Below are 21,870 nucleotides of genomic sequence, written 5' to 3' on the forward strand. Positions count from 1 at the left end.
GATTCACATGTGCCCACCCTTCCTCCCCGCTCGGGTGGAAGGAACATGGACGTCTTACTGCTTTCTCTCTTCAATGTACTCATGATGGTCATTAGGCTCACTCATGGCAGAGAAAATAGAGGTACCTCGAGGCGTGAGGGATCTTGGGTACACTACACCTCACATTAGGGATAGTGTTACAGGCATGCTCTTGTCGATGTCCCCTTTTGGTCCTCAAAAGACGAGATGTAACTCTGCGGTTACCACTGGATGGTGGACTATATGCAGAGCATGTGAATCTCAAGCAGATACAATCATCAGAAATGCTTTTACGGTGAGTAATGCATGTCTTAGCCCTCTGCCTAGGGCATCCTTGCCCGGGCAGCTGGCTAAAGGGCTTATTGAAAGGGCACCTGCTCACCTGTTTGCCCTTGGCGCTCCCGCCCTGGCCATGCTGCATCGCCTGTCTGCTGCAACAATCGGGTGAGGGATGACAAATTGTGTACCCTTTAGCACTTGTTTGAACACTTAGTACTGCTCTAGGTCTGTCATTTTCATCCGGGCTGCCGTTTTGGGCCACTACCTTGCATCTTTTTCCACCGGCATAGTGACGTAGGTCCGTATTTTGAATCTAGCTGCATTTTCAATCTAGCTACTGTTTTGTGCGACTACCTTGCATCTTTTTCCACAGGTTTAGTGCTGTAGACCAGTATTTTTAATCTAGCTACTGCATGTGCCACTACTTGAAACTTAACCACAGGTGCAGTGTTTGCAGGCTTACATTTTGTATCTTGCTGTTGTCTGGTGCCACTATCCTGCATCTTTCCCTACAGGGGTAGTGCTGTAAGCTTGCATCTCAAAGCCCATAGGGACCCTCTGATACATATAAGCCCTCCATCTCAGTGGAACATCGCTGTAACTTACGTAGGGCACGGCCATTCACTGCATACATCAGTATCAATTCACTACTCCACTTCATAACGCACATCACCTCTGCCATTAGAATACAGCCGAGTCCCACAATGGAATTTCGGTCTAGCTGGCCACATAATCAGTCTCCTTGACTCACCTACTCTCCTGCCAGCCTATCGCAGAACCCATATACTTGCCAGATCTTTGTGTCGCTAGCTGGGACTTAACTACACCTTTGTGCTGGCTGAAGCTTAAATGCACACTCATTCTGCCTTCAATTCTCATACCTGGGACTTTGGTCTTCCAAAGGTGTTCTCCCCACGGTGCATTGGGCGCTATACAAAAGCCATACAACGTAACATAACCTTGCGAAATACTGTTTTCTCCAGCATGGGGTCTGTCATGGATTCACATGCTCATGAATATTCCCCGTAGTCCGGCCTGGAATCCTCCGTAAAAGAAAAGTTTCACTTTCACGTAACTTTCGCCTATGAAGCGATCACTGAGCTCTGGATCATAGTGCCCCCAGCCAATGAGTGCCCTCTCCCTAAACCCCTCCTCTGGCAGCAATCTTGAACTTTTTTCAAGTGTCGGGAGTCCTCGTGTTTTGTTCAGAACTTTTCTACATTTTCATGCTTTTTTAAAAAAAAATCAGATTTTTGTCAAATATTATGGGCATTTATAACGCGCCTATACACAAGTGTTTCAAGGCGCGATGAGGCAAGGGAGGGGGAACAGAGGGAAGACAAACAACGATCTTACTAGGTCAGGTGACATTGAAATCGCGCAAGTGCAGGGGAAGTTTGAAAAGTGCTGGGTGGGGGGAATGGTGAGGGGTCAATGCAGTACACAAGATCAACAGTAGAAAATATGGAATAAATAGAAAGCCAGAAGTAAAAGGTGCAGCCAGATGGTGGCAAGTGCAAGGGTAAGTGCAGACACCATGTGGCAAGTGCAGGTAGTAGACTGTAGAGATACAGAAACACTCCACGTGTGGGGGTTGCCAGGGAGGCAGTGCAGGTGTGCAACTGGCAGGGGAAGGGACCTGGGCTTGAGATCAGAGGGTGGCCAGGCAACCAGTGCAGTTTCAGCCAGAAGTTCAGCCGGGGAGAGAAAGAAGCAAAGAGGAAGGTTTTGAGGTGCTTCCGGAAGAGGAGATGGTTCTCAAGTTTCAGGGGGGCAGGGAGGCTGTTCAGCGGGTGGTCCTGGCTGAAAACGGAGATCTACCACCAACTTGTTGCTTGGAGTAGCGACTGACCCTGAGGCAGTTGGAGGCGGATGAGTGAAGATCTAGAGAAGGAAGATATTTAGGAAGTGTTGAAGGGATTGCGGTCCCAGGCCCCAGTAGGCCTTGTGGACAATGCACAGGGTCTTGCACTTAATCCTCGCAGCCCCTGGGAGCCAATGCAGAGATTTCAGTCTTGGAAATACGATCCCTGGGCTTGAGGCCAAGGACCAGTCTTGCAGTCCTGTTCTGGTTGAGTTGCAGGGAGCGGAGAGTAGAAGCAGACCGATTTATAAAGCGGCTGTTAGTCCAGCCTAGAGAGAACCAGATCTCTGGAGACAGTGAGCTTCTAAATAGAGCCTGTGTGCTCTTTAAATCTTTTGACCGTCAAGCGGGGATCCGTTTGTTGGCATCTTTCGTCGCCCCTCCAGGGCGAGAATCAAGTGTTTCATCGAAGATTCCAGAAGGCCAGCGGGCCTACACCACACGCCAGACCATGTCGGAGAAGAAAGACCGAGGTTCTCTCTTCAAGCTGCGGATTGAGGAATGTTTGTGGAGGACAAACAACCCTCTGCCTCGATCCGGAACACAAGGAAGCGCATTGCAAAACTTGCCTGGGATTCACCAAAAGTACCGTCAAGGATCAGCACAATAGATTGGCGGCGTGGCTCAACGCCAAGGCCTCTACCCTATGTGGCAAGCAGGGGCAGGCCTCACCCAGGACCGGCCTGCCCGAGGAGCTGGCTTCTAAGTCCTTTTGAGGGCTCTCCATCTGTGGGGGGTCCATGACGAGGCCAAGCCCTGCGAGTCTGTCTGGGTCGCCGTGCAAGCGGGTCCTGCGACGAGCAGGACACGCTAATAGTCAGTCTGTATCCATTTCAAGCCATCACTCTAGCTCCTCCTCCCAAGAGTAAGTCTGCTAACCCCGGTAAACTGCGGGAGAAGACGTAGAAGACAAAGGCGCAGGTTAAGGGGTCCGACCTACCCCTGAAGGCCCAGGTAGTCCAGGAAAAGTACTTGACCATCGAGCTAGTGGCGGGCACCCTCTCGAAGGCCAAAGGGGCCGACCTGGTCCAGGGGACCCCTGCAACACCCAGAGTGGCCCTTCCTCACAGGCAGGATTCTTCGGCCAAGCCAGCTGAAAAAACGCCGGCAAATAGGATGCCAGCCCTGAGCCCGGCACAATCCCCCCAGGACACAAAAGGGGAGGTCAGTTGATGGCCTCTACCGTGCTCCAGGGCACGGATATTTCTTCTTCGGACGAAGAGGACAATGTCTGTTTCCACAGTCCTGAAGGATGTGGGAAACGACTGACAGCGGAAACGCCGACAACAGTGAGATCGTCGAGGGGGATGACTACGGCAGAGCAGACGACATAGGCGCTGGGCCCAGCAAGCCTTCTCCCCTCCACCTGCCAGGGACGTGTCGGACATCCTGTCCACTCTCACATGCTGGTGTTGGAGATCCAGAGGAGGGTGCTGATGGCACTCCCGGCACCAGCCCCAGTGGCGCCTGGCCCCAGCTGGCAAAGAGGAAATGGCATCCCACGCTGCATCAGCCACCTCCCATACAAATAACCAGCCTCAATTCCCCCAGCCAGTGAGGGGAAGAAGTTGGACACCATGTTTCGGAATGTGATTTACTTTGCGGCAACGATGGTCAAGGCTCTGCCTCTGTCGCTTTGGCTGGTTGAAAGCCACCAACTTTAGGTAGGAAGTTCAGACGAGGGTCCTGGACATGCCGTTCGGGGGGGCAATCTCTTTGGGAAGGCTGTTAAATCATTGCAAGCCATCGAAACCGACACTGAGACGGCCTGGGCACGCTGCAACAACCTTGCCCTTCCTTTCGCACCTCGGGAGGCAAATCTGGAAGATCGTTGAAGGGTTTCGGCGGGCAGATCATCCTCGTACCCCCAACCCTCATGTTCCACAACCCAGGAGGCCTGGAGGAGCCATCGCTCCCAATGTGCCACGCAGGCCCGAAGCAAGATTGAACGGGCCAGGACATCGGACCCCAAACCATGCACCCCAGTGGGAGGCTGGCTGGCGGGTTTCGTCAGCAAGTGGGAAAAGATCTCCACCGACCGATTGGTGCTGGACACTCACCCATGGACACACTTAAGAGTTCCAGCAGAAAGGACACCACCGGTGGCCCGACAGGAGCAGCACATCCCTCGGCTCCTGCAGGAAGTACGGGCCATGCTAAGAAAAGGGGCGATGGAGCTGGTCCCAAAGCGGCTCTTGAGTCTACTTAATGTTAAAGGACATTTGTACCGCGCATTATCCCCACCAGAGTGGTCCCCTGGCGCTCTGGCGGCTCTGAAAGAGGGAGGGAGAGGTGGGTTAGTGGGTGAAGGCTGGAAAAGTGCAAGATTGCAGTGATGTGCTGTTGGCAGCCTCAGCCCGGTGGTTCCGTCGGCTGGGCCTGGGATGTATGCGGCCGGTGGTCGTCGTGTGCTGATGTGCGAGTATGTGTTTTTGTTTTGTTGCAGTGTAGTGAAGTTCATGCGGTTTGTTGTGCTGGAGGTTTGTGGTTGTGTTTGGAGTTTGAGAGGTGTATGTTAATGTTAATGGACATTTGCAGAGAAGTAAATTGTTAGTGGTATTGGTTAGTTGGTATCTCTACCCTGGATTGACCAGTTGGGCTTGTGTAATCATACACGACGGGGTGCTTGCGCACCCTGTGCCTCAGAAGGTGCCCGTTTTACATTTGAGGACCCTTGAGCATTTAGCTGACCCCCACCCCCCGTCCGCTCCCTCAATAACTTTGCATGCTCCTCACCCCCATCCACATGACCAGCGCACCTGCTAGTGTCCATACTTCAGATTGTGTGTGATTGGTGGTATCTCGTCCGTTCCACAACCCTGTGGTACCTAGTTGTAGCTGTACGGGCGGTGGGGGGTGGTAAGGATTGACTGGGGTTGTTGCCTCCGTCTCCCTGGGTCTCGCAGGTGGACCCCTGTGTCCAGCGTCAGCCCTACTGGTGCTCGGAGTACTTCTGTCGGTTCTAGGGGCTTGTAAATGTCCTTTCCTGTTGAGTCATTTGTCTTCCTGTTTCGGTTTTAGTCTCTGGTGTTGGAGCCAGGTTTTTGTAATTTTCTGAATTTAAGGTGATCTTTGGTATTCTTTATTACTTTTGGGATATTCCAGTTTTTCGCGGCTAAGTGGTAGAAGGCGGTGCCTCCGAGTTTTTTCTTGATGTAAGGTTTTAGTTCCAGTTGGATTTCGTTGGTTGACCTGAGCGGTCTCGTTGGCTTGTAGATTGTTTTTTTGTAGGAATTCTGCTCCTTGTCCGCAGATTGCCCTGTGCGTTATGCACATTATTTTGAAGGTGATAGTGTTTTACTGGGAGCCAGTGTAGTGTTTTTAGGGCCGGGGTGATGTGGTCTCTTCTGGGTAGTTTGAGGAGTAGTCTGGCTGCTGTGTTTTGGATCCGTTGTAGCTTCTTCAGTAGGTATTCCGGTATACCGAGGTAGAGGCTGTTTGCATAGTCTATACTTGACATGATGAGGCCGACGATGGTGAGTGTTTTGTGTGTGAAGGAGAGGAAAGGTAGTATTTTTCTTGCCGTGTGGAGGAGGAAGAATATTTGCGGTTCTAAGGTTAGGGTGTTGTCCATCAGGACTCCCAGATTTTTTACTACCTTAGATGGTGAAGGTCCCATTTCCATTGGCCACGGGATGGCGGTTTCCTTCTCTTGGTCTTTGGATATGATCATGATTTCTGTTTTTCCTGGGTTGATTTTCAGGTTGTTGGCTTTCATCCAGTTGAAGACTTCTTTTAGACAGTCGGTTAAGTTTGAATGATCGGCTTGGGTGTCTTCGATCTTGTAGATGATTTGAGTGTCGTCTGCGTAGTTGTAGCATGTGTTTCTTGAAGATTCTGATAACTGGGGTTTGGTAGATGTTGAAGTACAGTGGTGATAGTGACTTCTTGGTAAGAAAGAAGACTGAGGGTTGGAGGCCCAGTCTCAATCTGCGGCATCAAAAGTTCAAGTCTCAAATATTCAGGATGGTCCCGTTGCAACACGTGGTCAGCCAACTGGAGGACTGGGACTAACGTCGCTGGATCTAGAGGGCGCTTACTTCCACATCCCCATTCACGAGAAGCATTGGAAGTTCCTGTGCTTCATCGTACAGGGAAAGCACTACCAATTCAAGGCCCTCCCTTTCGTACTGAAGTTGATGCTCAGGGTGTTCACGAAGTGCCTAGCACCAGTGACGGCCCGTCTAGGTCTGCAAGGGATACATGTGTACCTGTACCTCAACGACTGGCTCATCCGGGCCAAGTCGAGGGAGATCGTGGTCGAACACACGACTGGACTGCCCGGCTGCTGACGGATCTGGGGTTCTCGTTAAACTATCCACGTCCTGCTTGATTCCATCGCAGAATGCGCTGTTTCTGGGGTCCAGGCTCAACAGACTTCTGCCTGGCGGCCCCCTCAGAAGAGAGAATAGTGGCCATTTTGGTTATGGTGGAATGGCTGTTGGCAGTGAAGATTGCAGCAGAACGGACCATGTTGCTGCTCAGCATGTCCTGTATATACCTGATTAGGCTGTGCAGGTTGAAGATGCGGCCGCTTCTGGAATTCCTGGACGCTCTGTGGTTCCAGGTATCCGGAAGCTTTGCAGAGGATTATTCTCAAAGGATTTTCATTGAGCAATAAGGTGGTGGGGCATGAATTCCAACATCTCCGGGGGCACAGATTTTTTAGAGTCCCCCGTACCAAGAGACTGTCCCTTTTGGACGCTTCCCTGGAGGGCTGGGGAGCCCACACCGGACGTCTCCACGCCAGAGACCTGTGGCTACTGGAAAAGTGTCCTCGAACTGCAAGCAGTGTTTTGGGCTCTCCAGTCGTTCCTTCCATCCCTCAAGGGCAAGGTGTAGAGGGTCTTCACCGACAATACCACCACAATGTTCTACATCAGGAAGCAGGGGGAAGGGGGGCACCTTATCCCCAGCGCTCTCCAGAGAGGCGCAGGACTTGTGGCACGGGATGTTTCTCATGCCTTTCCACCTGGCGGGAGTCAAGAACACTATTGCCGACTCACTCCGCTGGGACCTGCGCTCTTGCCACAAGTGGGAGCTTCAGCAGGATCAAGTGGACCACTTCGGCCTCGGGTGGGGCAGAACCCAGATTGATCAGTTTGCAGCGACTAACTTCAAATGCCAGAGTTTCGCCAGTAGGTCTACCAGCCGGGGAGCATGGGGGACGCGTGCTCCTTCCCATGGGAAGGCCTGTTCCTGTATGTGTGCCCGCCGTTGCCTCTTCTGAGTCATCAATCAACTCTGTGCTGATGCAGGATGATCCTCGTCGCGGAGGCAGATTTGGTACCTGGAGCTTCTCAGGCTGTCACCTGCAGTCAAGCTGCCAGTGGTCGTGGATCTGCTCGCCAGAGGAGGCGGCACAATCTTCCATCACGAACCAGGATTGCTGAACCTGAAGGCTTTGCTTCTGCTGCCTTAGAGTTTGGAGGGTACGAGCTGCTGACGAACTCCACGGAGGTCCTTGCCAAGCAGTCATTGACTCTTCAGTGCTAAGTGCACAAGTGGAAACGTTTCGCAACGTGGTGATGGTTGCAGAAGATCAATCCTCTGAGGGTCATGGCCCCGCTGGTTCTTCCATGCTAGTTTTCCTTGGCCAAGGCGGGGCTGGCGCATACCTCCATCAAAGTGCATTTGGCGTCTATCTCCTGCTACACCGGGTCTCTGGGACGGTCTTCTTTGGTCACACTATATAGTCAACAAGTTCCTCAAGGGATTGTTTCATCTGTTCCTGCTGGTGAATGTCCTCCCCCCTTCTCAGTTGGCAGGGGGCGCCTTTGAGCCTATGCATCAAGCCCCTCTCGTTCCTTTCGTGGAAAACTGCTTTTCTCGTGGCCATCACCTCTACCAAGAGTTGGTGAAATCCAGGCCCTGTCCTGCAAGCAACCTCATATGACTTTTCATGGTACAAGGGTGGGTCTTCAGGTGCACCCCTCCTTCATGCCAAAATTTCAGTCGGAATTCCACCTCAACGATCCTTTGGTGCTTCCTGTGTTTTTTTTTCTGGCACCTTCGTCACTGGCTGAAGGGATTTTGCACTCGCCGGATGTGGTGCATGCTCTCTAGTTCTGTGGCACACAGTGTTTCCGGAAGACTTATCAACTTTTCGTCAACTTTGGTCCTGTGAACCATGGGAAAGCTTTGTCCAAAACTTGCATTTCTGGCTCATTCTCCGGCCGTATCTCACATCGGTTGGCAAACCGACCGCTGCCCGGCTGTCCCAGAGCCCATTCCACCAGAGCGATCGCTGGTACGGCGGTCTTCCTCTCTGGTGTGCCCTTGCTGGACATCTGCAGGGCTGGTACGTGGAGGTCTCCGAACACCTTCACAAGATTCTACCTCGTCGACAGGGATTCCAGGGAGGAGTCCAGGGTCGGCCAAGCGGTGCTACGCAACCTGTTCGCTTGAAGGTGAGCCTGGTGAGGAGGTAAGAATAACTGTGTATGTACTATTCTTTTAATAATTAGCGTGTGAATCCATGCCAGACCACATGTTGAAGAAGGAACAAGTTACTTAACTGTAACTTGTTCTCCAGCATGGGTATGGCATGGATTCACATGTGAACCCCCCCCCTCTCCTGCCTCTCTGCTGCTCTTCTTGGTCATACTGCCACTTTACAGGCTACAAAATCTGAGATGGCTGCTAGAGGGGCTTGGGGAGAGGGCAGTCATTGGCTGGGGGCAGTATGACCCAGAGCTCAATGATTGGTTTACAGGAGAAAGACAGTTTAGTTTGTAAGTTAAAGTGAAACTTTTTTTTCCTTTTATTTATTTTTTTTTTACAGAGGATTCCTGGCCTGATGGGAATATTCATGAGCATGTGAATCCCTTCCAGACCCATGTTGGAGAACAGTTACAGTAACTTGTTCCTTTGGTTGTATATGTTGTGCTATATCAACCTGGCTCTGGTAGTTGTTTTTAAAAGAAAAGTGGGTAGTGCTAAGCAGGTGGCCAGAGGCCGCATGACCTACATCCACCTTACCAACTCAAAAGAAATTGGCCTAAAGGGCAGCTTTAGTAGGGAAAGAGTCGGGTTAAGAGAGCACAAAGACACTGAATCAGATCTTGGAAAGAGACTCAACTGGCATGTACTGCCTTGCAACACGACTGCATCTACCGTGGCAGTCACAAGCCCATCGTTTCCCCCTGTTATTTCCCTTGTCTAGTTCCCCTCACTGGTTTCCCACTCGGCACAATGTGCGGTTTAAACCTTGAAGACTGCAATGTGTGTTGGGGTAGGGGGAAGCTGAGTTAACATCTGAAATGCAAACCTCTAAAGCTACAAATCGGGTACACATGCAAGCTTAGAGAAGGAATTCTAGTTGAACTGTAATGTTTATCAAATGACTCATTTCACAGCTGGCCACAAACGTTTCTTATTTTGTGGGGGTGGATTGATGCTTTATATATTCCACTGGCTAACATGATACAAGGGAACTAAACTTTATTTGAATCTTGGGGTCAGTGAAAAGGTTGATAACCTGCCTAATAATATAAATGTCATATTTTTTTTTTTTTGTATTTACAGGTTTAGAACATGTGCAAGAGTACAGTGTTAAAGGAAAAGTGGAGCCAAATTATCACTGTGAATTGTGCAACTTTAAAACAGAGTTGGCTCCTATGATTGAACATCTAAATGGATTCAAACACAGAAGGGCCTATATTGTAAGAATGTCTCTTAATGTTAACTGTTGTCTCTGAAGTTATTGATACATGTCTGGACAGTTTCTAATTTATGAACTTTTTAATTTTTTTTACAAATTTTATTTTTTGAACTTTTTTAGTTAACAGGCGGACAGGTTCCATTAACATTCTCTTTTTAAAAGAATGTGTACAATTTAGTTGCATTGCATTCAGATCATACAGTATCAATTACATTGCATTTCGGTGTGTTTCTCTTCTCGGAACGGTTCCCAAATGCCCTTGGATCTGTTCTTCGCCGTCATTGTCCCCACATAACAGGCCTCTTTCCTGCACATAGGTCACTTCTCTAAGCCATTCACGTATAGTCTGGTCGACCTAGATTTCCACTGCAGTAGTATGCACTTTTTTTGGTATAATACAACCCTTGTTGAATAGTCTACGGATTTTAAGATCAGACTTTCCAATATCCCCCAGCAAGTACTTAAGGGGAAGTAAGGTCGGGGGAATTTCTGTGATTATGTGGAGTGTTTCTGCCACTTCTTCCCAAAATGATGCCTCCCTGGGTCTGCTCCAGAACAATAAATGGTGTCTTCTTCCCCTAACCCACATTTCATGCATTTGTCTTGTATTTCACAGGAAAATTGCGATACTCTTGAGGGGGTGTAATGAAGCCTGTTTAACACTTTGTTTTTTATGAGTCGCAGACGGGAGTTTAAACGTCCTTGGTTTGTTAAAAGAATCTCTCCCATTTAGTGTTGTCTATGCTTGTTTCTGCGCCTCCCATTTTCCCCTTTACGGTGCTATGTTGAGTAGTTGGGTCCTGTATCAGCCTGTATAACCTGGAGATTAGCGCCTTCCGTTCTTCCTCCTGCACTATGGCTTCATTGCAGTTAGATGGCTCTGGTTCCTTATGGAACGATGGCCACTTCTTCCGCACTGCCGCCCACATTCTAAAGTATTATAGCATTTTGATCGGGTGATCACCCAGTTTTGCCTTAGTCTTCCTTGGTCACAAATGTACCCTCTGGGAATAAATCCCCCAGCTTGACTTCCTTCCCTGGGCCCCATGAGAGTAATGTGCCTGTGCCACCAAGTAGTAGAGTTTGAAATATGGGGCGACCAGTCCCCTGCAGTAGTATGCTTTAGCTAATGATTCCTAGTACATGCAGGGTGTCCCTCCCTCCCAGACGAATTGTGTTGTAATTGTGTGAAGTTTCATGAAGAATTTGCTCCCCAACCATACGGGATGGTATTAAGTAGTAAAGCAGCTGGGAACCACTACGATCTTGAGTAGTGAGGTCCTGCCATACAGGGACATTGGGAATTTAGTCCATACGTCTAGTCTCGCGGCCAGTATGTTGAGGTATTCTTTGTGGGGTTTTATCGTATAATAGTTTGTGTTCGCGCGATCTCACCCCTAAATATTATAGATTGGTTTCAGCCCACCTGAACTCGATTAGGTTTTCTGGCTTTTTGGTGCCTTCTGAACAATTCTTATTTAGTTGTGTTGATTTTATACCCTGAGTGATGTGTAAAATTGGTTGCTTCCTCCATGACTAGTTTAAGGTTTCGTAAGTAATGTAAGGCATCATCGGCATACGGGAAGGTTTGTTGGGGCCCTCTGTGTAGCCCTCTATTACTATGCCGATCCCTCATCCGTTGCGCGAGCGATTAGATGAATGTGGAGAGGCTAGAAAGGGCAGCCCTGTCTTGTGCTCCCGGCGAGCGGGATTGCTTCTTATATTAGTCCATTGGTACAGATTCTCGTTGTTTGGTTCGTGTAGAGTAATCCAACATACTCCTAAATCAAATTTCCATTCCAATCCGCCTCGCGCCATTTCCAGGACACCAAGTCGAATGCTTTTTTAGCCTTGAGTGAGGCTGCAACTGCAGATGCTGGGGTTGTGGGGGTCTTTATCTGTGAGATGATCCCATGATCCCAACAGTTGCCTCCGGTTTAGAGCTTTGTACCTGCCAGGGATAAAGCCCGATTTGGTCTGGAGGGGCATCTATGGGAGAAGCCTATTGGCAAGGACTTTGGCCAGTATCGTCGTGTCTGAGTTGATCAGTGATAGCGGACGGTATGAGACTACCTCCCTTGGTGGTTTGCCCGGTTTCGGGAGCACTGATTGCATCAGTCATTGACGGTGGCAGGGTACCATTGGTATAAGTTTCCTCCCATACTTTAAGTGTGGACTAGGATATCCTTATGTCTTGTATAGTTCCATCGTCGGCCAGTGTCACCGGCTCTAGTGCCTCGCAAGCTTCTCTACCTATGGTATCGAGTGCTGTCTCTTCTAGATACCGATCTACATTCTCTTGGGTACAAGTTTCAGTTTTAGCATATTTCTCATAGTATTAAATGCTTCATTTATGCCTTCCGTTTTGGTTACTGTCTCACCTCTCTCAATGCCTACTATGGTCTGCGATACGCGCTCACCCTGGATTGCCCCAGCCAGGTAGCAGCTTTGCTGGTCTTCGGCCCTCTATCTGCATGCTTGAGCCGGCGCCACCGGGAGGTTCACCTCCTTATTTGCTAGTTTGCAGAACTTCAATAGGTTCCCTTTAACTCTTAGAAGGACCCTGCCCCCCGTGTTGCCATATTCATTTTCTAGCCGGCGTAGCTCCTGCTCTAATTCCCCCAATTATCTCCTGGTGTTCTTTAGGATCCCAGAAGTGGCCGAGCTCGTCATAGCCATACTTTAAATGTTTCCCATATTATTGTTTATTGTGGGACCGTGCCCTCATTGGTTTTAAAGAAAATCTTGATTTCTTCATGTAAGGCTGGCATCTAATAGGGCCGATGGGGACATCCTCCGTAGTGGTTGAGGCTTAGGTGTCATGATCAATGTGATGTGCATTGATTGGAGAGTGATCTGCTAGGGTATGCAGCAAGATCTTGCTGCTGTGCATCTTGTGCATAAGTGTCGGCGATATCAACCATTAGTCGATCCGGGACATTGCGTCATGAACCGACGAGTAATACGTGCATTCGTTTACTCTACCAATGTCTACCAATTCATACAGGGTCATTATTTGTTAGAGCGTTTGAGCAGTTGCTGTGAGTCCTTGCTGTCTGGAGCTGGATCGATCTCTGGCTACGTTTAGAATTGTGTTGAATGTTGCCCCTCAATATTATAGGTATGTCTGGTGTTCTCGAAACCTGGGTATAGAAGCGGGGTCATCGATGTTTGGTCCACATGTGTTTACTAGCATTCTTTTCCCCTGCTAGTTGGCCTTTGATTATGACTTATCTCCCTTCGGGATCTACCTGGCCGTTGTCTGTGAGTACTCTCCTCGATTGGGATGAGTAGGACGTGTAGAGGCTTTGTCCCCATTTAGATGCAAACCCCTCTTGTGTAAAGCCCTATGTTTCTTGAAGCATTTTGGGGAGTATCTCGTGATGTACGCTAGGACCTTTCTATCTTTAATGGGGTTGTTAAGGCCCCGCACATTCCATGAAATCAATCCTATTGATTCACGAATTTGTCGATCCATACCAGCATACCCTCATTACTGTGCTCATGATATGCTCCTATACCAGTCTATGAACCTGTCCGCTGACTTTTGTAACATCCCCGTCCATCCCGCCCCAACCCCCACTCACGGCAGGGTATTCCAAACTGCCCAATCAGGGCTTTATTCCTCCCAACAAAATCGTTGACTTCGTAAACTGCCTCCTCCTTCCCTCACCATCTACCCCAACGTGATGATGTGCCCATTGTGCAGCCATGGAACTTCCATAGGGCACCTTGCTAGCAGGTACTGTTGTTCAGGCTGCGAGTTGAGTGCCTCTGCATAGGCTTTGTATAAACCATCTTTTTGTGCCTGTACTTTGTAATCATACACTGTTACGATAAGGACACGGTACGTTCTTCTGCTCAGTCACCGGCTTTCACTGGTCTTTCTATTTTCGGGTTGTGGTTCTGCTCTCCGCCTTCGGTCGGCTGTGGAGGGGGGGTAGCCTACACATAGTTCATAGCATCAGCAGGATTCTAAAAAGTGTGCTCTCCCTTCGTGTTGAAGTTGTAGTTTTGCCGGGAACATCCATACGTATGGGACCCGTCTCGCTCTCAGCAATCGTTTCATTGAGTTGTAAGTTCTCCTCTGGGCTTGTATCCCGGCTGAGAAATCCGGAAAGATATGTATGTTTGCTTCGTAGTGGAGGGCCCCATGATAGCGTAAGGATGTGGTCTGTTTCTATAATTGAGCATCTTGGTGATGATTGAATGGGGTGGGGGGCCTGGTCTAGGAACGGGGGCGGGGGTGCGGTGTGCATGCTCTACCAAGAAATTAGCTGAGAAGGCGGCCAGTCAAATAGGGTTTTTAAGAAACCCCTCAATGAATGGTTCCATTGGGCCCTTACATGCCGCCCGCGGCACCCCGACTATGCGTTTGTTTCTCCTTGAGCATGATTCCAGCTCCTCGCATTTGCTGCTCACTTTGAGTTCCAATTTCAAACTGGCAATTTCAGTCATGTTATCCCACCTTGTCCTCTACTTCGCCAATTCTGGGATCCTCTTCATTTATACGTCTGCTCTCCTTCTCAAACTTTGATTTGAGGGACCCTATTTTTGCAACGATGTCCAGGTTTACGTTCACTGACATGATTCCGCTTTGCATAGCTGCTAGTTAATGCTCCTCCCGGGCGTTGTCGGTTGTAGTCTCCGATCTGCTGGCACAGGCAGGTCTGACCTCCGTTGGGCAGCGGTCTGGGAGCTGGTAAACGAGTCCATTGTGCTGTTTTTCTTCCTTTCGCCTTGTCATTCTCAATGGTTGCGTTCAAAAAGATGTATGGCCGCAGAGCGTGACTGGCCCTTATCCCGGCTGTTAGTCTGCCACATATCTTGTTTCAGGACTCCTATGTTGCCCTGTCACTTCTGAGGCATCTACTTGACTACGCAGTTACCATATTGGGGTATGTGTTGTGGCCCTCTTGTGGTGATCAGCACTACTAAGCAAGCCACTTTCCAGACCTAGATGTCGTTTTTTTTTTTTAAATTTTTTTTAAATAGGGCTTGGCCTTTGCTGGTGGGACAGCGCTTCTGGTCTAGTGCTCAGCTCCCAGGCATCACCTTGCAGCCCACCAAAGCCTGCAAACCCCTTCCCCCCCCCCCCCCCCCTCAGCGGATTACTGTGGTCATGTGTACAGGGGAGGAACAGGGGCAGTCTGGGTTTGTGAGGACTCTGTTTTAGGGCTATTTGTTGTTGCTGTAAAGGTGGTCATAATCTGGGCCCAATGAAAAACCTTCACTTGCTGTGGTCACTGTCGGGTAAATCTCCTGTTATGGACCGCGTGCTGCTGTGGTCTTGCGCAATACAATGATCTCCTGTGTTTTGATGTGTGCAACTGTTTCGCCAGCGGCGCATAATATGGCGTGGGGGAGGGAGTGCTGCGGGTCCCCCAAGTATGATCCCCGGTGCGTGATGGTCCGTTCCCAAAGTGAGGCCCTGGGGGCTGTCCAGGAGCGGGCTGCACAGGCTATTGGTGTTGAAGCCGCCGCCCCGCTTTTTCAGTCTCCCGGGAGGCTGCTACTGCTGAGTCCGGTGCAGGGTGTGTTCCCCAGCCTGGGGCAGCAGGGTTACCTTCAGTGCCAGTCCGGCTCCTCAAGATCTTCCGGCTTGCTGGCCCCCGGGAACCTGGTCGAGGAGCATCTTCGCCTCTCCCCCCTGTGGGCCACTGCAGCGCCAGCCTCCAGCTCGGATTTCTCCTTCCAGTCGCATAAATCTGAGTCGGAGCATGTCTCACTCCGCAGGATTGATGGTCTGGCTTTTCACCACTGTGGTTGCGTTTGGAGTGTCCACTTTTCGCCCTCTGCTGCCATGGGTTGTCTTTTTTTCTTCTGATAATACAAAAAAGGTAGCAGGTACCCCTCTCTAGAAATAACATGGCATGATACCCCCCACGTCGAGAGTCTGCAGCAATCGCTTTTTGTTCACTGTACTTTTCCCAAAGGTGGAATACTCATTGGTATATCAGTCTGTCCCGCCCACAAGGGCAGTCCAGCACCAAAATGCCAGGCAAACCTCCTTTGAACAAGAGTACCAACAGAATGGCCGGACATGCGTTTCACAATGCTGAAATCAGGAATATCTTTAGCACTTTAAGGATATTTTTTAAACAGGATCTTGCCTGAAGCAAGCTATATGTTTAGGCAGATATTCTCACCGCTACACCCCCCCCCTCCCCACCTCCGAAACATTAATGGGTAATTTTGGGGGGGTGATCTTTTTCTAGTTTGTAGAAAATATTGCTCGACTTAATTGTTCTAACCAAGAAATGTTTTCTTGTTTTTTTAGAGTAAAGAATTTCCATTTTTACTGAAAGCACCACCAGGACAGAAAGAAGACAAAGTCCAATTTTTGAGGCGGATGGCAGCAGATATTGAACGGGATGAAGGATTAAAAATGTATAGGGTGAGTGGAATGCCTTCTCTTGATTTCTCTTCAAAATAAAGGCAATGTATTTCCATTTAAATACCTAGTTAAAACACACTTTTAATAGGTTTGATGTACACTGTCAGGTGGGTTTTCTGTAATACCTCTGGTGTGCAATTTAGAAAGACCAACATGTAGTGGATCTGTAGGATTGCACCAAATGTTTGACCAGCTCACTGGTAGTGTAACTGAGCAGTTAAGCTTTGCTTTTATGATATGTAGAGACTTCCACTACAGGTCAGCCACAAGGGACACTAAGTGATAGATTGACTGCACAGTATATACGAAAATATATGTATTTGACACCAATAATGTGTATTAAGTTGTACAAGTACTACAAAATGAGTGATGCAATTTTTGTTTCCGCTTTTGAATCAGTTCAGCTTTGCATAGGCTACAATCTAATCGGGTGCTCTATCAGTTGTTTTTATCCATTGTAAATGGCATTCACATGGGTGTTGCTGTACCACTATCCTTACCCTAATTGGTTACCCGTCAACGCCTGAAGATGGTTTCTTTTCCACTAGCGTGTGGTTGTGGAAGTGTCATGAGAAGACAAAGGCGGTGAATATGGCAAGGGATATGTACACAAGATCAGTCAATAGCTTTCTGTCAAACATCCACGCTAGAACCAAGGTAACATATACACGAAAACCCAGAATGTGGAAATGGAGCGTAATAAGAATACAAATATATGAAAAGAAGTGCGGTAAGCACTTAAAGCTCCTTATGATCACAAAAGAAAGCCGGCAAGCTCCTCACCTAAAATTTGTTACAGGCACTGCCGGCTGTAAGCCCACATATAGGACAAGCAAAGACTGTATCTGTGAGCTAACACCCTGGATGATATTTTAGAAGTTAAATTGAAGACTGCGCACACAAGGACGAGAAACACCAAATGTAATGTTGCCGAAGCCCACTGTTAGGCAAGATTGTATGCAGTACCATTTGGGTGCACTGCAACAACCCTGACCTCCTGGCAATAGGAACCCAACCTTTGGTAGAAGTCTGTACTGCACAGGTTGGTAGCATTTTGAGCAGCCAGGCTGATCTCAAGAGGGGTCAATTTGAGCTGTAGAGGAGTTAGAGATTCAGTGAAAAGTAATCAAACTCTTGCACACAAGGTTTTTGGTTAAACAATTATTTTATTTAGCAGTCAGTTTGAGTAAGCCTTCTTCAGAAGGGGCAATATAATAGTAACACACATACCTCACCTCTCCATAACGTAGACTGCCATAGAATTACGCCATGCATTCATAGAGAGATTTGGGACCACGAGCCTAATTCCATTCTTGGCCTGACTGTAAATGTTGCATTGCATTACGCACTAACACACTAGCCAATGTTAACTAGTGCCACACCTATATAGAAATGTTAAGATTAGCCTGCGTCATCTTTAGAGAGGGTTAACAATGTTAGCATGTGCCACACTTAGATGGAATTTTTAACTTTAGCTTGCGTCACATCTAGACGGGATTATGAATATTGGCATGTACCACACTTAGATGGAATTTTTAACTTTAGCTTGCGTCACATCTAGACGGGATTATGAATATTGGCATGTACCACACTTAGATGGAATTCTTAACTTTAGCCTGCGTCGCATCTAGATAGAAATGTGAATGTTAGCTTGCGCCGCACTAATTCTTAACTTTAGCTTGCGCCGCATCTGGATAGAAATGTGAATCTTAACATGTACCACACTTAGAATTCTGAAACCTAGCTTGCATCGCAACTAGATGGAAATGTGATTGTTAGCATGTGCCACACTCAGGATTCTTAACTTTCGCTTGCGTCGCATCTGGATAGAAATGTGATTGTTGGTATGTGCCACACCTAGATGGAATCCCATAATTGCAATGGACAGCAATGCCAACTAACCAACCAACAATTCCATCCCTCTGCATAAATCTCTCAAACTCTAACCGAACACAACCACAAGCCTAAAACGCAGCAATCCGCACAAACTTCACAACAATGCAACAACAAAACAAACCACACATAGACTTGCACAACAGCACACGACTACGGACTGTAAAACACCCCAAGCCCAGCCAACGGACCCACCGGGCTGAGGCGGCCAACAGCACATCACTGCTCTCTTGCACTTTTCCAGCTTATTCCCACTAACCCACCCCCTCTCCACCCCTTTTCAGAGCGCCAGGGGACCACTTTGGTGGTGATAGTGCACAGTACAAATGTTCTTTAACATTAACTCCAAAATACACACTTAGTTACTCTAAATCAGTAGGTACCCATTTGGGATGGCACACACACACACTTCCTACACCCTCTGGTGACTTAAATAGCTAGGACACTGTGGACATTAATACATATGTTTCATTTAGAGCAAAGTTTGTCAAAGAGAGGTTATAAAACGAGATCTCTCAAATATTCTGAAGCGGGTAAGTACTTTTGGTAACCAGCAATGCAAAGTAAGTTAACCCCTTCCTGGAAGGAAGACGATACGCAATAGAGGGAAGAAGTCATTCAGGGAGCCAGGTCAGGCCAAGGTCAATTGGGCAAAAGTCAAGGTTAGCTTAAGCAATTCTTGCAGGTAAGTCTTGCACAATGTTTTAGAAGTCTTTGTAGAAAAGAAGAAAATCAAAGCAGGGCCACAAGCTGATTAGGCTTGTGAGGTAAAGAAGCTGATAGCAACTCTACAGAAGCAAACGACCAGTCTCCACTGAGAATAAGTGAGGTTACACAAGAGTTAAGTTCTCTTAGACTTTACATTACCTTTTGGTTAGAAGAAAAACAGTTCAACTGGCTTCTGTTCCTGTGCAGCTCTGCAGATTCTCTGTTCCTGGGCCTCAGTCATGGGGACAAGAGGGAGTACATCTGGAGGACTCCTGCACTGCAACGGGATGGTCGGCAACAGAAAAGGACCAACTTCTACTGAGTGGCACTTCGCAGTTTCAGCTCTTCGCGTCTCAGCAAATAGCACCACCGCAGACTCTTGGCTCTTTAGATGGACTTTCCTTGCATCTGGGGTGCAGCACTCTGAGGTGGTTCAGGCTCCGTCAGTCCTGCTTCCTGGGAGTCCGGAGGATCTTCCTGGAGCTCTTGGCCAACTTAAAAGCAACGCGCACAATTTGCTTTCCTCTCCCTGACTCTACGGTTTCCAGCAGCAACTGCAGTGGAAATTCAACCAGCTTCGAGAGGATGTCCAGGTGGCTTACTTTGGAGTTGATTTGGCTCCACTAAATCGAGGGGAGAAGTAGTCCTTGCATGGCTTCTCTAGTCGAGGCGAATTCGGACCTTCAGCACAGCAGCAGGGCTTCACGGGGCTTCACTTGGCAAACCAACGGTCCAGGAGTTGCAGCAGGTGTCTCTTCCAAGTTCTTCATCGGATTACTTTGTCTAGTGGTCGACTCTGCCTTCAAAGCCAAAAAGCCTCACGCAGGTTTCTCCCATTCATTCCAGCCTAGCTGTCAATAACCCAGCAGGGTGGCTGTCCTTGCCGGACAGCCAGCCGGTCAATCACCTAGGAGTGCATTTCTGTTTCCTAGGAGACGAAGCACAGGGAGTTTTGGGCACCTCCCTCACTTCCTGCCCTTGCCAGACCTGGAGCCGTAGGCGGGCGTCACTTGTGAATCCCACCAAAGACAAATTAACAAAGGGACCAAACCTGGTTTGGCGCGCAGAGTTATTTTCAAGAAGGACCTTTCAACAAAGAAATGGCGAAAAAAGACCAGGGCCATCTTGACCTAAATGGCACCCTTGGAAGCTTTACTGCAGCTGCAAACGCAGCCTGTGGTAAAGGCACACCAAGGTAGTTAACCACTGTCACCAGCCGTTCATCGAGGAAAGGGTAACATAAAAATGTTACATGAGAAACTAGATAAAAGGGGATTCCAAGTAACCCCTCAGCACTCACATTTTAACTTTCTAACTTACAATGAAGTAAAGTCAACATCACTTCACTGCTCTTGTAAACAGTAGTTTATCCAAGAGAAGGCATTTAAACCTTTGGGAAATCTGAAAGATTTACTTTGCCACTGCACTGTAGGTGCTGTGTGACACAATGTAAAAATGATGCCTATTGCCTTTGTCAGACTCAATACTTAAAGAAACAGAATTCAAATCACATTAAATATACATGAGTGGGGAAAAGGGTCTCGCTCTCTCCAAATCCAGCAAAGTTGCTGGGGGTCTCCAAGGTAGAGAGGAATTGGCACATTTCTGAATTCTCCTCAACGGCCACGAATCCTGCTGATAAAACCGGGACCCAGAAACGATAGAACAGCAAAGGGACGATGACCTAATACATAAGACTCCTGACAATGGACAAGTAGGAATAATGCTTACAGAATAGTGAGGAGAACATGGGCATTCACACAGGAGCTGGATACCACAGCACACTACACCTAACCATCGATGAGGAACAAAAAGAGCAGTGAAGAAATAAAAACAGGAACAGAGTCCAAGAAAATTGTTAATGCTTAATTCCTCCCACCTTTGAGATCCCTTGCTCTTTTGCTGGACTTTAGGACATGTTATTTTTATCCTGGAGATGGTGAGACCTTTTTCCCACTCGTGTATTTTTCTTTGATTTGAACACTTTCTTGTGTTTTTGGAGTCTGACAAACTCCATAGGCATCATCCTTTTACATTGACACACAGCACCTTCAGTGCAGTGGCACAGGGAAGTCTTCCAGATTTCCCAAAGGTTTGAATACCTTCTCTTGGTTAAATGGTTTCCCAGAGCAGTAAAGTGAAATTGACTTACTTACATTTGTAACTTTCTAGACCCAACACCCACTATCTTACATGGAGTGCTGGAGGGGTTACTTAGTATCCCCTTTGTCTAGTTTCTCATGTAACATTTGTTACCCTTTCCACGATTAATGGCTGGTGGCAGTGGTTTACTTTTTACTACCATTGTTTTTTTTACCGCAGGCTGCAATCGTAGCTGCAGTAAGGCACCCTTTTGTCAAAATGGCCCCGGTCTTGTTTTTTTTGCCATTTCTTGTTAGCAAGGTCCTTCTTGAAATTTACTCTGCGTGCCAAATGGTCCCTTTGTTTTGTCTTTGGCTGGATTCACGAGGGGCAGGAAGTGAGGGAGGGTCCTGAAACTCCCTGTGCTTACTCTCCTTGGTTACAGGAATGCACCTAAAGGTGATTGCCTGAAGGGCTGGCCTCAGAGGACAGCCACCCTGCTGCGTGATTGAAAGCTAGGCTGCGAATGAATGGGGGAAAAAACCTGCAAAAAAGGTGAGGCTTTTTGGCTTGGAAGGCTGGGTCGACCACTGGAAGAAGGAATCCGAAGAAGAACTTGGAAGAGACGCCTGCTGCAACTCCTGGACATGCTTAAAAGTCCCAGAGCCCATCGGGTCCAAGCTTCTCACTATTGTGGCCGAAGGCAGGCAAGTGAACCAGAATTTGATGAACACTCTGGACACCGCTGAAACAGCAGGCAGGTCTCTGGCCCAGGGAATCTTACTTAAGGGGCACGCTTGGCTTCGCCTCAGGGTTTAAGCCTGTGACACAGGCTGCTCTCATCAATCAACCCATTGAAGAAACTAACTTTTTCGGAAAGGCAGTTGATGAAGCCCTAGAAACAGCCAAAAAAGAGCGTAAGACTCTTAAATCCCTGCGACAAATTACTCAGATCGATGCACCCCC

At 48.3% G+C, this 21,870-nt stretch overlaps 1 protein-coding gene across 2 annotated transcripts in view; it reads left to right on the forward strand.

The window, feature by feature from the left end:
- Nucleotides 1-21,870, forward strand: part of LOC138497213 (uncharacterized) — a 371,787-nt gene that overhangs the window by 142,163 nt on the left and 207,754 nt on the right. For both annotated transcript variants that reach the window (XM_069620537.1, XM_069620538.1), the window contains 2 exons: nt 9,689-9,825; nt 16,105-16,221. In XM_069620537.1, coding sequence (XP_069476638.1) covers nt 9,689-9,825; nt 16,105-16,221 — 254 coding nt within the window. The remainder of the gene's footprint in view (nt 1-9,688; nt 9,826-16,104; nt 16,222-21,870) is intronic.

Source organism: Ambystoma mexicanum, chromosome 5q (assembly GCF_040938575.1).
Source record: "Ambystoma mexicanum isolate Mex_15411 chromosome 5q, UKY_AmexF1_1, whole genome shotgun sequence".
Taxonomy (NCBI): Eukaryota; Metazoa; Chordata; class Amphibia; order Caudata; family Ambystomatidae; genus Ambystoma; species Ambystoma mexicanum.